General features: G+C 50.5%; 1 protein-coding gene across 1 annotated transcript; it reads right to left on the bottom strand.

Annotated features, from left to right (window-relative positions):
- Window positions 1–339: 339 nt before the first annotated feature.
- CHP2 (calcineurin like EF-hand protein 2) lies at window positions 340–4,273 on the bottom strand. Its single transcript, XM_074322718.1, has 7 exons — window positions 3,971–4,273; window positions 3,521–3,593; window positions 3,316–3,396; window positions 3,051–3,181; window positions 2,812–2,873; window positions 1,963–2,085; window positions 340–1,777 (listed from the first exon to the last, which is right to left on the bottom strand). Exons 1-7 carry the CDS (start codon window positions 4,035–4,037, stop codon window positions 1,724–1,726), a joined length of 591 nt encoding a protein of 196 aa, XP_074178819.1. The 5' UTR covers window positions 4,038–4,273; the 3' UTR covers window positions 340–1,723.
- Window positions 4,274–14,883: the final 10,610 nt, after the last annotated feature.

Genomic DNA, 14,883 nt, shown 5'->3' on the forward strand with positions numbered 1-14,883 from the left:
CTAAAACATTATGCTACGTGAGGTCAGTTAGTCAGTCCCAGAAAGGACTGCGGTGGCCTCCTCTGATATGAGGCATCAAAAACTATCGTGTGTGTTAGCAGACAATAGAGTGGTGGCAACCGGGGCGGGGGCGGGAGCGGGGGAAGTGGGACACCACTGCTCAGCAGAGATAAAGCTACAGTTACAGAGATGAGTGAGTCCCAGAGCGCTGCTGCACCGCCCAGAGTTAACAGTCACACGTGCAGTACACTTAACATTTTGTGAAACAGGCAGATCTTGTGATAAGCGCTCCTACTGCAACATACCAAAAAACCCCTAAACAACAGAGATACAAGGACATTTTTAGAGATTATGCATGTGTTTATTACCTTGATTATGTCCAAACCCATCAAATTGTATACATTAGTTATGTGCAGTTTTTTGCATACCAAATATACCTCAGTAAGGCTGGGGGTGGGGTGGGCGTGGGGGTGCAACTGGCACAAACGGTAACGGGGAGTGCCGGGAAGCTGATGAGCTGACAACGGTTTGGCACCAGGCCCTCCGAGGCAGGGAAGCCCTGCCCTGTCGCACTTGCCAATGTCTGTTGTGTATCTTTTCCCACCCCAGCCAAGCTCAAGCTGCCAGTGTGACATCGCTGAAAGTAGAGTTAGGAAGACCTCAGCCCAATTAGCTCTGATGTGTTGATACGAGACAATTCCCGCACCGCCCTGGGAGTGCACACGGGTGGGCTGCCAGCTGCATCTCCCATAGGCACAGCCACCGTGGTTTGCCACAGACCTAGAATCTCCTGATTTGATATGACTTTTACACCTTTTCTGTGATGTCAATGTTTGAGCATCTCACCATTAAAAACAAAACAAAACAGGAATTACTCTGCAAAGCTTTGAGGTATTTCATACCCTAGGAAGGTGTGTCTTGTTTGTTATTTTTCCACCACCTCTCCCCTCACCCCACCCCATCACACTGGCATGCACCCATGGCATCAGTGACAACCCATCTGAGAAGCCAGACTTGCAGCTGTTGGGTCGACGTAACAGTAATGGATAGCCCTGCTTTCTGTGCCTGGCATTGTTGCCCCTCTTCTGAGAAGGGTACCTTATTGTCCTTTAAGCCCCCATCTCTTACCCCACCCCCAGGCATCAGACCCTGTTCCCTGGCTCTAGCAGTTAGCACACGGACACCTCACGATTAGAACATTCCAGTCCCCCAGAGAAGGGACAAACCCCAGTTGAGCTAATGACACCCTTTCCCTGAAATTGCTGAAAAAGAAAATCTGTTCCCACTGGATGACTCGCTTACGAGGACGGAAGCCCAGAGCTGCCGGAGGCCATCATCCTGCACGAGCCTCCCCGAGAGTGACGCCGCCATAAAGGGAATCTGACTCGAGAGACAGAGGATAACAGTGCAGATGGCATCACCCGAGCCTGTGGCTCCAGCTGTGCCTGAAGACACTTCCAGACTCTAATTACATGAGCCCATAAAAACCCTTTTGAACTGAAGTCCCTTTGATTTGGGGATTCAGTCACTTTCAACCCAAAGATCGTTGGCTGATTCGCAGAGCTGAGACCAAGTGAATTAGACTTTGCGTAAACCCATCCCACTCTCTCTCCTTGGCCCTTGAGAGAGTTCAGCGTGGAAGAACATGCAGCTTAGTGGGGCCGCCTCCAGCGGGCGGAGGCTGAGCCCAGGCAGAACTGCCGCGCGCCCGTCGGACACCAGGTCACTTCAGGATCCGGATGCTCATTTTCTGCTCGATGTTCATCTTCTCCAAGGACTGGGGGGGACGAGGGGTGTGTGTCAAGAGGACTTGGATTCCAATCCTCGATGCCCCCAACTCCCCTCCCACCCCCAAGGCCCCACCATTCCCTGGGTCCCCTTCTCCTTCGAGCTTCATTGCCCATGGCCATCTGTGCTAGGAACACCTGCTCTCAACTCCCCGGGCCCCAAGGGCATTCTGACCTTGGTGAACTCCAGGAAGGACACCGCCCCATCCCCGTCTTCATCAGCCTCCTGCACCGTGCGGTCGGCGATACTCTCCAGCTGCTCTTCCGTCACCTGTACCCCGACCATCAGCCGGAGGACCTGGGACCAGGGGACAGCCATGAGGGGAGGTACGGGCACCACCAGCACCCCCAATCCTTGCCTGCATCACCCCAAAAGTTACTACCTGTTTCATAATCCATCCCTGAGCCACTGCGCACCCTATTCCAATCTCTTCCCACCATATCCACCAATAACTCCCCCATTGCCGCTCCATCCGACCCCCCATGTGTCCCTCATGATCCCACACTCACCTCGGCAATATGCCCAGGCTCCTGACTGGACCCCAACCTTGAAAACCAACTCCCATCCATCCTCCACCCTGTCGGCCACCTCCTCGTCCACCCCCCCACTCACCCCCCCCACTTCATCCCAACGAGCCCAGAGGGTCTCAGTCTCAGCACCATCGACATTTGAGGCCAGAGAAGGCCCTACTGTTGGCGGGGGAGGCAGCGCCCTGTGCCCTGTGGGATGTTGAGCAGCGTTCCTGACCTGCACCCACCAGGTGCCAGTTGTGACAACCAAACATGTCTCCAGATATTGCCCATGTCATTCAGGGGGCAAAAATCGCCCCCAGCTGAGAACTACTATATGAATCTATTCCCAACCTCAAATGCAACTGTTCCTGGACCCACCTCCCAACTAACCACACTCCAACCCCATGCATCCCCTTGACTCACCCAACACCACAATCATCTGCACCCCTCCCCCACACCGCTGCATTCAGCCACCCGCCCTGAGGTCACGTCTCTGCCAGGGTCTCCCAACCTGTAGCATCTCCTGCTGGGAGATCTTCCCATCTCTGTCCTGGTCGTAGAGCTGAAATGCAACTGGGGAGAGAGCAGCGTGGGGTGAGGTGGGCCCTCCCTGGGTCTCTTCCCGCAGAAGGTCACCCTGCAGGAGGAGGGGGGCCATCCGTGGGCTGACAGGGGGAGTGGGAGGTACCCGGGGCCTCTCACTGGTGTGGGAAATCGGGGGTCTCACTTGGGGGGACCCCACCAACTCACAGCGGAGTTTGTTCATTCTGCTGTTGAGGGGTTCCGGTTCCTTGGGGTCCCGGGTTCTGGTATCCTCGTCATTTACAGGTCGGAAATGAGCCAGGACTCGGACAAAGCCTGGGAAATCCACCTGCAGACTCCTGGGGGTGGGAGGACGTGGAATGGAGCAGAGGCAGTGCCACCTTGGCCCTCGCTGTGCCCCTGTCCCTGACCCCCCCCCCACAGCCCCTCCACAAGCGTCTCCCTCTGTCTCCCCGCCCCAGAGACGCCTCACCCATCAGGGAAGAAGCTGTCTATAATGCGATCCCCCAGGGGGTTCACGGCCAGCGCCCCGATCTGCTGCAGGTCCGCACGGCTGCAAAGGAAGTTCAAAGTGTGTAGGTCACAGACGGAAGAGCGAGGATCGACGCGGGGAATGCGCCCAGACAGACAGACAGACGGACAGATAGAGGGCGGGGATCACAGGTCAGCTCCCGCACCTCAGGTAGCCCTTCTTGTTCCTGTCCAGAGACCGAAACCGGTGGTAGAGGCGGACCAGACTGGCCTGCGAGACTGCGGGAGGGAAGGCAGACAGGTGACGGACGCCCGGGCCACCCGGGAGGTGGCGGGGGTCGCGGGCGCTCCACGGGGGACCCGGCTGCCAGCTGGAGGTTGGAGGGGGCGTGACGAGACCCAGGGGTGCGATACCCCGGGAGACCAAGGGACCAAATCCAACCCCCTCCATCCCGGCTAGAGGACACCTGGGTGCCCCCGAACCCGAGAACCCAGGCCCGCCTCAAACCTGGAGGGGGGGGGGGCCGGGGCACCGCGCCCCTTCACCCCCACCCTGCGGTCGCCGCTCAGATCGCCTGGACTCCCGCAGCCCTCCACCCGCCTCTCCTCGGGACCCCACTGGAGCTCCCGCCCCCAGGGGCCCCCACCCCGCTCACAGCCGGTCTCCCGGCGAATGTCATCCGAGTCCGGGATCCGCGCGGCTGCTGAGCTGTGGGAGCCCATGGCAGCGCTGCAGCCTGACCCGGGCGATCTGTGTTCCCGCCCAGGCGCGGCTGCCCTGTGGCCCCCGGGGCCGAAGGCCACAGGCCTGGCGGGGAGCCAGACGCCTGAACCCCAGCGTTCCTCGCCTCCCACCCGTGACCCGGGCGAATGGAAAGCAACGCCCAGGGTGGCGGGGCCAGAGGGCTGCACCAACAACGGGCTGTTTCACCCGGACTTGCGGAGCTTGGCGCGGAGACAGGCTGAGCGAGGCCAGGTCCCGCCCGCCGCGCCCGCCCCGCCCGCCGCGCGCCTTCCGCGGTCCACGTTCCCACGCTCGGCCCAGGCGCCCGCAGCCTCGTCCTGCGGGCCCGCCCCTCCCAGCCCTCCAGCCTGGGGCTCTCCCAGTGCCCGCGAGGAAGGCTGGTGGTCCCGGCCTCCTGGTCTGCACACAGAATCCAGGTCCTTCTGGAAAGGGGTGCCGGGCGGGGAGGGCAGCTGCCCGCCTTCCTCCCAGTCGGGACTGGCCCCAGCCTGGGCCCCCTCCCCAGGCAGGAGGGAGGCGCGTTGATGGACTCCCAAAGCGGGGTGACCTGGGGAGTGTCGTGAGGCACAGAGTGGCCACTGGGTTCCAGTGGAGACACGGATGCCACCCAGCTATGCGACCTACTCGGGACAAGCCAGGGTATCTTGGTTTCATCTCTTTGGTTTGGTCCATATTGCGTTATTATCGTTTCATGGACTCAATGCTCACAAATCAAGAGATGGAACCAAAAACCCGGATTCCCGGCTCCTCCAGAGAAATGAAAAGTCCGACACCACTAGGCCCGCGCGGCTGTAGGAGAGCAGCTGCCATATTTAAAGGGGGGCGTCAGTGGGCTGTCAGTGCCAGGGCCCCCACCCAGCCCAATTCACGCCCTTAGGAGCCCCAGGGCCTCTGCCATGAGCCCTCCCGGCTGGAAATGACTTCCACCTCGGAGCAGCCCTCAAGGGCAGTGGAAAGCCACCGCATCAGAGAGGGTCACAAACAGCACCGTGACAAAGCTTAAAATAATAGTAATGACAACAAGAGGGCACTTTGCTGAGCATGAGATAAGCCTTAGCTCACACGCCCATCACAGCACCTGCCAGGCCACCTTCTTCCTGCTTCTCTGTGGGCGGGGCCTGCCAAGGCGGCCAGGTGTGAACCAGGTAAAGCCTGTATCCTCAGTGGGGACAGCAGCGCCCCCAAGGGGGCTAAAAATCTTACTATTTTTATGTATAAAGTACAGCTACAACTGTGGTACAGGAACAGATATATCAGTGTTCTTAAAATTTCATAGGAGAGGGGAGGTTGGGGGGCGGGGGAAGGTGTAAAAATGCTCAGGTGGGGACCATAATGAAAAAGTTTGAGAAACTCTGTTGTAAAGGAACAAGCACCCCAAGTGTCCAGCTGTGAATCTATCATCCCCCCTCTTCCCATCATAATCACGCACAATACACAAATTTCCCAGGGGGAGAAAAATAAACGCCGTTCATTACAAGGGTTCAAGTTCATACCTGCCCTGGAGAGAGTGAGAAGCCAGAGAAAGAGTGGAGTCCCCGCCCCAGGCAGAGGCTGGCATCAGATAAGCCTTGAAAATACCGATCTAAGAAGCGCTTGCCTCCCTTTCAGAGGCCCAAGGATTAAACAACTAGCGCAGGAATGCTCGGCTCCCTTTCACACGCCGTTCAGACGCCGCCCCCGCGCCCCAAGGAGGGCAGCCTGCGACGCCAGAACACAGCCACGCACCATGGCAGGCTGTGCGCGCAGGCAGGCTTAGCTTCTGAACCTACGAGGAGACACGGCTCCCTGGAACGTGGCAATAATCACGCGGGATGCTGATCTTGGAAAGAGCGTCTCCAGCTGTGATCTCTGAGTCAGCGGTACTTTCCACAAACCAGGCCACAGTGTAATTAACTACTCCCATCCACACGCCATCACGAGCCTGCGGGAAAACGCTGAGCTGGGCTCCACTACTGCTTCGCGCACACAAGCAGGGTTTAAATCAACTCCACGGTGTCCATGGCTACCTCTTCTCAGGGCGATTGAAGGAAAGATTTGGGGAGACTTTTATCTGCAGAACCCGATGGACTTGATCGCGGCCATTCTCAGGGAAGCCCAACTGGAAAAAAAAAAAGCAGATGTAAGAACAGTCAGGAGAATACAGAGCTCCTACAAACCAACAACAACAAAAAGACAAATGACCGAAATCGTTTAGTGTCTTCATTGTTTTATTTTTAAAAAGATGGTTCCCCTGGAACTTTGTGAATGTTACAATTTAATGCAGGCAAAATGTTATATGTCTCAAACGTGAATACCTATCAAAAAGAAGTTTAAAGCTTTAAAGAGCTTTGAAACTTCTTTCAAGATTTTAGTGTCTGGAAATACAGAGGACTAAGACTTTGGAAGACTTGACTGAACTGTGAAAGACGCAGGAAGGTGAAATGGATTGAAGCAGAAACCAGTCAGGACTTTGTGTCCCAACATACCGACAGGTGATGGGAACCAGGAAAAATATAAAATATAAACCATAGGCCTTATGGTATACATTTTTGCCTAGTTCTTATTTGGTACATTATAAAACGGCACACTCCAAACATTGTTACATGCAGACAGCAGGCCTTTTCTAAGCCTTCATGCCCATCTAGTCCCGTGGGCATCAATATTGAAGTGTTAAGTGCCTTGGGCTCAGTCAGCGTACGGCTGGACTCTGATGCAAATCCTTTATTGTCCTGGGAGGTCGCGGCCTAACCGATGGTAGGTAGAACAGGTAGTTCTCCTTTCTTAACTAGTCACTCTGCTCTTTCTCTTCCACACGGAGTCCAGGGTCCACCCTTAGCCCCTTGGCCTGCAGTGACCAGCCTCGCTCCACTTCCAGGCACCTTCTGGGGAAAGAAGTAGAAAGGCTGGGACACAGGGGTGTGTGGTACCCAATTTTCATCATCCAGTTAAGACCTGTGAGTGGCATGACTGGAACACCTGCCCCTCAGCACATCCCCAGGCGGACATGGAGAACAACAGCAACTACTTCTGCAGCTGTTTCAGAAGCTTCCACAGGTAAGTCCGGACCCCCCCACCCCACCTGAGAGGGCTGTCCAGCAGATGGTGACACTTTGGTTCAAGGCTTGGCCGAGGCTCATCGCTGCTGCTTCTCCATCTGCTGTTGCAAATGATGAGTGACATTTAATCTTCATCGCCCCCAAGTTTATGGCCATCGCTTGACTTCTGGGTTTCCCCCGTCAACTGATAAAAGCAGGTTTCAGTTTTTCTGTTTCGCTTCTTGGTGAGGTTTTAAACATTCCCTCTGTATTGGCTGGCCTTTCACCCCGTGCCTCTTGTTTGTTTTCTCACAAGTTTTTGCCTTTTCTCCTTCTTCTTGCTGATAAACTTGGGAAGATTTAAATGAGTTAAGCCATGAGGTAGTCACAGAAATAGTTAAAGGAGAACTGGCAGTGAGAAGATGTGACCATACAGCAAAATTGTACCTTTAATTCCTAGATCCGGGATCCCACACTGGAACTCCAGACACACGAGGGGGACAGCAGAGAAGAGAGATGCCAACCACCCCTTGGGTTGCCATGGTGGTGGAAGCCCTACGTTTAGGAGGAAGGAAATCAATTTTTAAATTAGCAAAAAAACTTGAATAGACATTTCTCCAAAGACATACAAACGGCCAATAAGTGTGTACGCGCACACACACAACCCCCCCCCACACACAAAGTACACAACATCATTAGTCACCAAGGAAATACAAATAAAACCACACTGCAATATCACTTCACACCCACTAGACTGGCTAGAAACTCAAAACAAAACAAAACAAAAACAATGGAAAATAACAAGCCTTGGCCAGGATGTGGGGTATGGGGAACCCAAACACACTGCCGGTAGAAATGAAAAATGATGCATGCAGCTGCTGTGGAAAACAGTTTGGAGGTTTCAACAGAATTGCCACTCCTAGGTCTGACACACACACGCCCAAAATTGAAAACGGATGTTCAAAAAAAAACTTGTGCACGACTGTCCACAGTGGCGTCAGTCATACCAGCTCCCGGCGGGAACACCCCAAGTGTCCACCGATGGCTCGGTGACGCAGTGTGATGTATGCCTACAGAGGAATATTTTTCAGCCATAAAAAGGAATGAAGTGGGGCGGCTGGATGGCTCAGTTGGTTAGAGCACGAGCTCTCAACAACAAGGTTGCCAGTTTAATTCCCACATGGGATGGTGGACTGCACCCCCTGCAACTAAAGATTGAAAACGGCGACTGGACTTGGAGCTGAGCTGCGCCGTCCACCACTAGATTGAAGGACATCGACTTGGAGCTGATGGGCCCTGGAGAAACACACTGTTCCCAATATTCCCCAATAAAAATAATAATAATAAAAGCAGGAATGAAGTACTGACGCATGCCACAACTTGGATGAACGCTGAAAACACTATGCCAAGTAAAATAAACCAGTCACAAAAGACCATATACTTTATGATTCCATTTATATGAAATGTCAAGGACAGGCAAATCCATAGACACAGAAAGTAGATTAGTGGTTGCTGAGGGCTGGGGAGCCAGGCGGAAAGGGGGTTACAGCTAAAGGGTACAAGGTTTATTTCTGAAGTGATGAAAATGTGTTAAAATTGACTGCTGAGGGTTGCACATATCTGCAAAGATACTAAATCTCTTTAATCGTACACTTTAAAGGGTGCATTGCATGCTATGTGAATTATGCCTCGATAAAGCTATTTTTAAAAAATTACAACAAGTGTAGCCAGGAAGGCTCTGGAAAGTAAAAGGATTAAGGGTGAACTAATTCTAATAGATATTTAAATATATTATAAAGGTACAATAAGATATTTGGTAATAATGCAGGAATATATAGACAGATAAGAAACAGAAAAGAAATTCAGAAATAGACCCAAATACATATGGGAATTTGGTATGTGATAAAAGTCACATTTCAAATCAGTGAGGGAAATGTGAATAACTCAATAAATAACATTTGGGACCTCTGTCTTTTGGGGGGAAAAGAAAGCTGTACCCCTACTTTCTTATACCAAAACTCCAGATAGACTAAAGGTTTAAATGCAAGATGAAACCATACAACATACAATATTAGAAGAAATCTTAGGTGGATTTTGTTACAATCTTGAGCTGGTGAAGGTCTTTCTAAACACGAAATAGAGCATAGAAACCATGGAGAAAAGATTGGCAAATCTGACTGTGAAAATTAAAATCTCTGTATGGATGGATATATATACATATTCAAAGCCAAAAAAACTGGGAAACATTCCCAGTCTATGTAAAAGATAAAGGACATTTTTCTTAGACCACAAGGATCTCTTAAAAATCAAAAGGACAATGTCAAAACAACAAAAGGGAAAACAACAACAAAACACATTAGAAAAAAATGGGATAAGATGTGAAATAGAAATGGCACATAAGCATAAAAAGATGTTCAACTTCACAAAGATTACAACGAGAAAGTAAAACAAGACACTCGTTTTACCATTGACGGGTCAAGATGAGAAGGGTACAGGTCGTGAACACCAAGTCGGCAAGGCTCCTATCTCACAAGGTCTTGCCGAATCTTTCAGGACATGAGTCTTATTTTGTTTTAGGACACAGGGTTTGACGCTGTGAGAAAGACAACCCCACCACGAGAATCACTCTGGCTGTTCTGTGTACATGTAACTGAGGCAATGTGGCAGGTGGGAGAACGTTGCAATAATTCTGGAGAAAGAGGATGGTGGGTTGAGACGCTAGCAGCAGAGCTTGTGAGAAGCAGTCAGATTTGGGTCCTATTTTGAAAGAAGAGTCCACGAGATTTGCTGATGTGTTGAATGTAAGGTGTGAGAGAAAGAGAGGCCAAGGTATTGGTCCTAAACAGCTGGGAGGTGCCATTAGCTGAGATGGGGCAAAGAGAGAAAGGAGGACATGTCAAAGGGAGAAACTTTAGAAGTCCTTGAGCTGCTCGCTAAACATCCCCATAAAGATATTAAGTAGTTAATTGGATACAGGAGTTTGGATTCCAAGAGAGAAATCAGGACAAGGTTATATACTTGGGATGTTATGTTTTTATTTCCAGGCTGCCTCCCCTCACTGAGCCTCCTTGGTTTTGGACCTTGGTTGATTTTGGTAACTGGCCGTCTGGGCTACTTGTTTCTTTTTCTCTTCCTGTGTTTTAAATTCCTGTTCTTATGTTTTAAATGGACCAGTAGTGAGCCCATGAAACCCTAGGTATCCGCCCTTGACCCCAAGAAAAGCAGAATCCCAGGCCCCTGAACTCTCTCTCTCTCTCTCTCTCTCTCTCTCTCTCTCTCTCTCTCTCCTCGTAACCTTGCTATGTGTCCCATGACTTGTACACTCCATGGACTGTAACTAATAAACTTTTTTTTCAGTTTCCTAAGGGTTATTGCTGAAGGGTGTCGTGCAAGTATAATAACAACCACAGGGCCGGGCCAGTGGCAACACTGGTTTAGAAAGGGGAGGGGGTTTGTGGGAAGCTCACAGTGGCCCAGGTGAGTGCCCCGAGACGTTTCTAGCCCCTAGCATACCAGCAGACTGAGACCCACACAAAACAGTATTGTGCTGCGCTAAGACCTTACCAGGGTTACCATGTCACTAGGTGACAGGAATTTTTCAGGTCAGTTATAATCTCACAGGACCACAGTTGTATACGTGGTCCATTGTCCACAGAAATGTCACTATGTGGTGCGTGAAAGTATTTCGTGCTTAATGCTTTAATACATAATTATCTTGAAACTCAAAATAATTATGCTGAGTGACAGAAGCCAGCACCCCCCTCCAAAAATGCCATTTATATAAATAAAGCTTTGCAAAATGCAAACTATAGTGACAGAAGCTTTCTGCTCAGGGGTTGCTGGGGGTGGGGGAACAGGAAAAGAGGGGAAGGAAAAATTACAAAGGGACACTAGAACACTTTTGGGTACCATAGTTATGTTCCTTCTCTTGAGTGTGGAATGGTTTCATTGATGTCTACAGATACCAAAACTCGGCAAATCGTGCACTTTTAATAGGTGCACTTTACTGTCAATTACACCTCAACAAAGCGTTTTTAATTTCACCATTTTCTCTATTTTTAAATGCAATTTTATTATATTTTATAATATATATTCCTACAGTATTAGGACAGGAAATATGTCTATAATTTATCAATAACTTTACATATACAGAGGGTGCCAAAACAATGTACGCACCTTTTAAGAAAGGAAAAAACTACATGAAAGTTGTAATACTCCATACCGATAACAAAAGATGTATACAAGTCCTGTGCGTACGTTGTTTTGGCACCCCCAGGATTTGAAGGTGCGCGTTCCCAAACTTTCTGGTGGAAGCCAGTGTCAGCGGACCCAAGCGGCCAAGCCCACATTTAATCGCTGCACTCTACTGCCCCCTGCCGTCCGTAGGTTTTGTAGCCACCCTTAATCTCCACACCAGCACTCACGAGTTTCATGGTGAGGAAAGATGAATCCAGGGCAAACGGCTTTTATCAGAGATCTACCAAGAGCCAAATTCCTGTAAGCCACACACACACACGCACAAACACACACAGTTACACGCACACATACACACGCATAAACACACACTCACTGGAGTTGGAACAGAGCGCGGACATCGCAGCTTCTTCTGCACAAATAGTTACCGCTCAGCGGTGTAGTTTGCTTGGTGAGCCTGACAGTGACACTGCAAGGTTTGTTTGGGCAATAGGGTTTTGTGGTTTTTTGCTTTTGTTTTTACAATGTTCTTATATTTGATTAAGAAAATTAAGCAAAACTACTGTGTAGGAGACCCGTCATATTTGACCATAAGAGCACACATCCATGGGCCTGCCTCTCTATTTGTTTGTACCCTTTTCTTGATGAATGCCCAGTGGTGTGCTGGTCAATTTTTAACAACCAGCTCTCCAAGTGTAGTTGTGACACAAGTTCGTTGATATTTCTGTTTACATTAACAACAGAGAAGAGGGAAATGAAACATGAAAGACGGGCTTCGGAACGTCACTCATTCTTCAGTGACGCGAGCAAATCAGATCAGAGGTTTCAAATACTGGAAGAATGCATCCTTGATCTTTTTTCTGCCATGCACAGACACGGCACACTTTGAAGTTTAAGCGACAATATTAACATTTTCTTGGTCTCTTTAAGTCTAGGCAATCAACAAAATAACAACTCCAGCCCTGACCTGCAGCGCCTGCCGATTTCCATGGTATAAATATTCCCACCATGGCTGATGTCAGCTGCTAATGCGATGTCACCAGGCATGGAGCTGGGATGTGATACAACACAGCAACCATTCAAAATATAGCATTTCCACTGCACAGATACCATAGATGTACCTAATTTCAAAAACAGAGAGAACAGAAAATTATCAGGGAGGGATGAGTTTTGAGTATTTACTACTTTTGCTTTAAATGCAATATATTTAATTGTTAGCTTATATAATTTAATTTTTGACAATAGCTGTGATGACCTGACAGCTCACAATATTCCGGGAAACGTAACACTCAGCGCTCAGGAATGACTCCAGCACACAAGTGAAATATACACAAAGAAGTACCCGAGCAACCAGCACCCAGATCAAGAAACACGACATGACCGGACCCCCAGAAGCCTCTGTCATGCCTCCTCTCGGTCCTTAGCCTCCTTCTTCCCTGTGCCGGCAGAGTTAGATTCAGAGTTAGGTGCATGGAGCTCTAGCCGCCTGAGCCACCGGGCCGGCCCCCCCATACTCTTCACTGTCACACTTTTCTTGACTACCCTCAGGCATTAATTCTTGCAGATGCTCTTCATTTTAGCCAAGTCTTAAAAACCGTGGGTTAATAGAATTTCATTATACTCATAATTTCATTTGGAGAGAACTGGCATTTTAATTATATTAATAAGTCTTTCCCACACAGGGTCATATCTTTTCATTAGTTCGCATTTCATTTTGTATCCTTCATAAGATTTTATAGTTTCCTTCAGATACATCTTGTGCCTTTCTAATTAAATTCATGTCCAAGCCCTTTCTCTTTCTTGCTCTTACAGTTGGAATATTTTTCCCATGACTGTTTCTGTTTCCTCTGTTCTTTTGCTAGGATGGAGACAGGCTATTGGGTTATGTATATGCACGCAGCAGCAGGGCACTGCAGAGAACAAATGGGGACGTGGAGAAGAAATGAAACTTCATTTCTCTGTATCTCCATTTAACTTTTTTATTTTCAGCTCCCCTTGTGCCAGGTGGAAGACAGTCAGTCCCATCTGCCTTCTCCCAGCTTTTCTCCAGGGTGGGTTTACACTCCATGGAGTTTACATAATGCCAGGAGGCAAGGGGGCACCAAATCACTGTCATCGTCTGTCCCAGATGGCATCCCCTGAGATGCCAGGGATGTCAACCGAGATGACAGGTCCTGCCTGTTTCTTGTCTCTGTTGTATTGTGCTCTTTCCCTCCTGAAATCTCTCTCTCTCCCCTCCCCCACGCCCCAGGCACGTGGAAAACACTCACTCACCTCCTCACCCCTCTGCCAGACTGAACATGCTGGGTCTCTAGGTCGGACGATTTCCTCAGGCTCCACCCAGGAACTGAGACAGTCCCCTCTGCCCTTGGACCCCACAAAGCTGTGTGGGGTCCTGTCCTTGGGTCAGGGGGCTGCAGCATGGGTCCCCCTTTCTCAGGGCCCTGCCACGTCTTCTCACCCATCATCTCTCCTTACCCTCCATCCTGTCTGAGCTGCGGAGTCTGTTCTACTCTATTCATTCTCTCAAAGATGGGGCTGATGCCCTGAGTTATTCGAAAACTCAACAGCCCACAGAAACTGCGTTTGCTCTTTCTGCTTCCTCATCCCTCCTGGGAGGCAGGAAATAGGAGAAGGGCTGTCAGGGGAAGATTCATGCATGTATAAATTACTAGTATCCCAGAGGAAGCCGAAGGGGCCGCGTCTGAAGAGAGGGCGAGAGGGGCCATTGCAGCCCCCGAAACCTGGGGAAAGGGGGTGAGAGTGCGTGTGGCTGTAGACGCTTCTAGCTAGAGATGGGAGATGCAGGACTTGGAGGCTTACCAGGTACTAGGGCCTCACTTGGGTCAGGAATGGAGGCCTTGCCGTCTGGAAGGCGACTGGAGAATGGAGGGAACTGCCATCCTGGGCGTGTGAAGTGACGGATGGGTGGATGGGCCTACAGACCCTGGAATAGGAACAAAGGAGTTTGGCGGCATCTTTCCAGAATGGGATTCTGTTGGGATGAGAGGCAGAGCAAGGAAACCGAGGCCACCGATTGAGGTGGACATGGCTGCTCTGAGAGCCAGGACCGGGGTCCCCCCCCCCACTAGCTGAGGTCTAATATAATATAATACAATACCAGGTATAACATAATATGATATTATATTACAATATAAGACCAGGTCTTATATTAATTTTTGCTCCAAAAGACGCATTACAGCTGATGGTCTGGCTAGGTCTTATTTTCGGGGGGAAACGGTAATAATAAGTATTCTCTGAGTGAATGCCTGAGTCCGTCTGTATTTCATCATCTCAGCAGCGGCCACTCACGTAGAGCAGAGCACACGTGGAGCTGACTGCCAGTTCTGAGCCTCCGTTTTGTAGGCGGGTAACACTGTGAGACTGAGTGTCCTGGGCAGGTGGTGACCGCTCCATAGTGGCCTCCGTGGTAAAGCCCGTCTCCCACGCAGGCCCAGAGCTCTCCTCACGGTGTAACTAGGGGATGCGGGTGAGCGGGAAGGGCGGGGGAAGCAGGGACACCCCACCCTCTAGTCACCCAACCGGCCCAGCCCGGGGCGGAGTCTCCTCCGCGCTGGACGGGCCGTGCTATCCCCTGGAGGTACCAAGGGACCTG

The sequence above is a fragment of the Rhinolophus sinicus genome, linkage group LG18 (genome assembly GCF_036562045.2).
Source record: "Rhinolophus sinicus isolate RSC01 linkage group LG18, ASM3656204v1, whole genome shotgun sequence".
In the NCBI taxonomy this organism is placed as follows: Eukaryota; Metazoa; Chordata; class Mammalia; order Chiroptera; family Rhinolophidae; genus Rhinolophus; species Rhinolophus sinicus.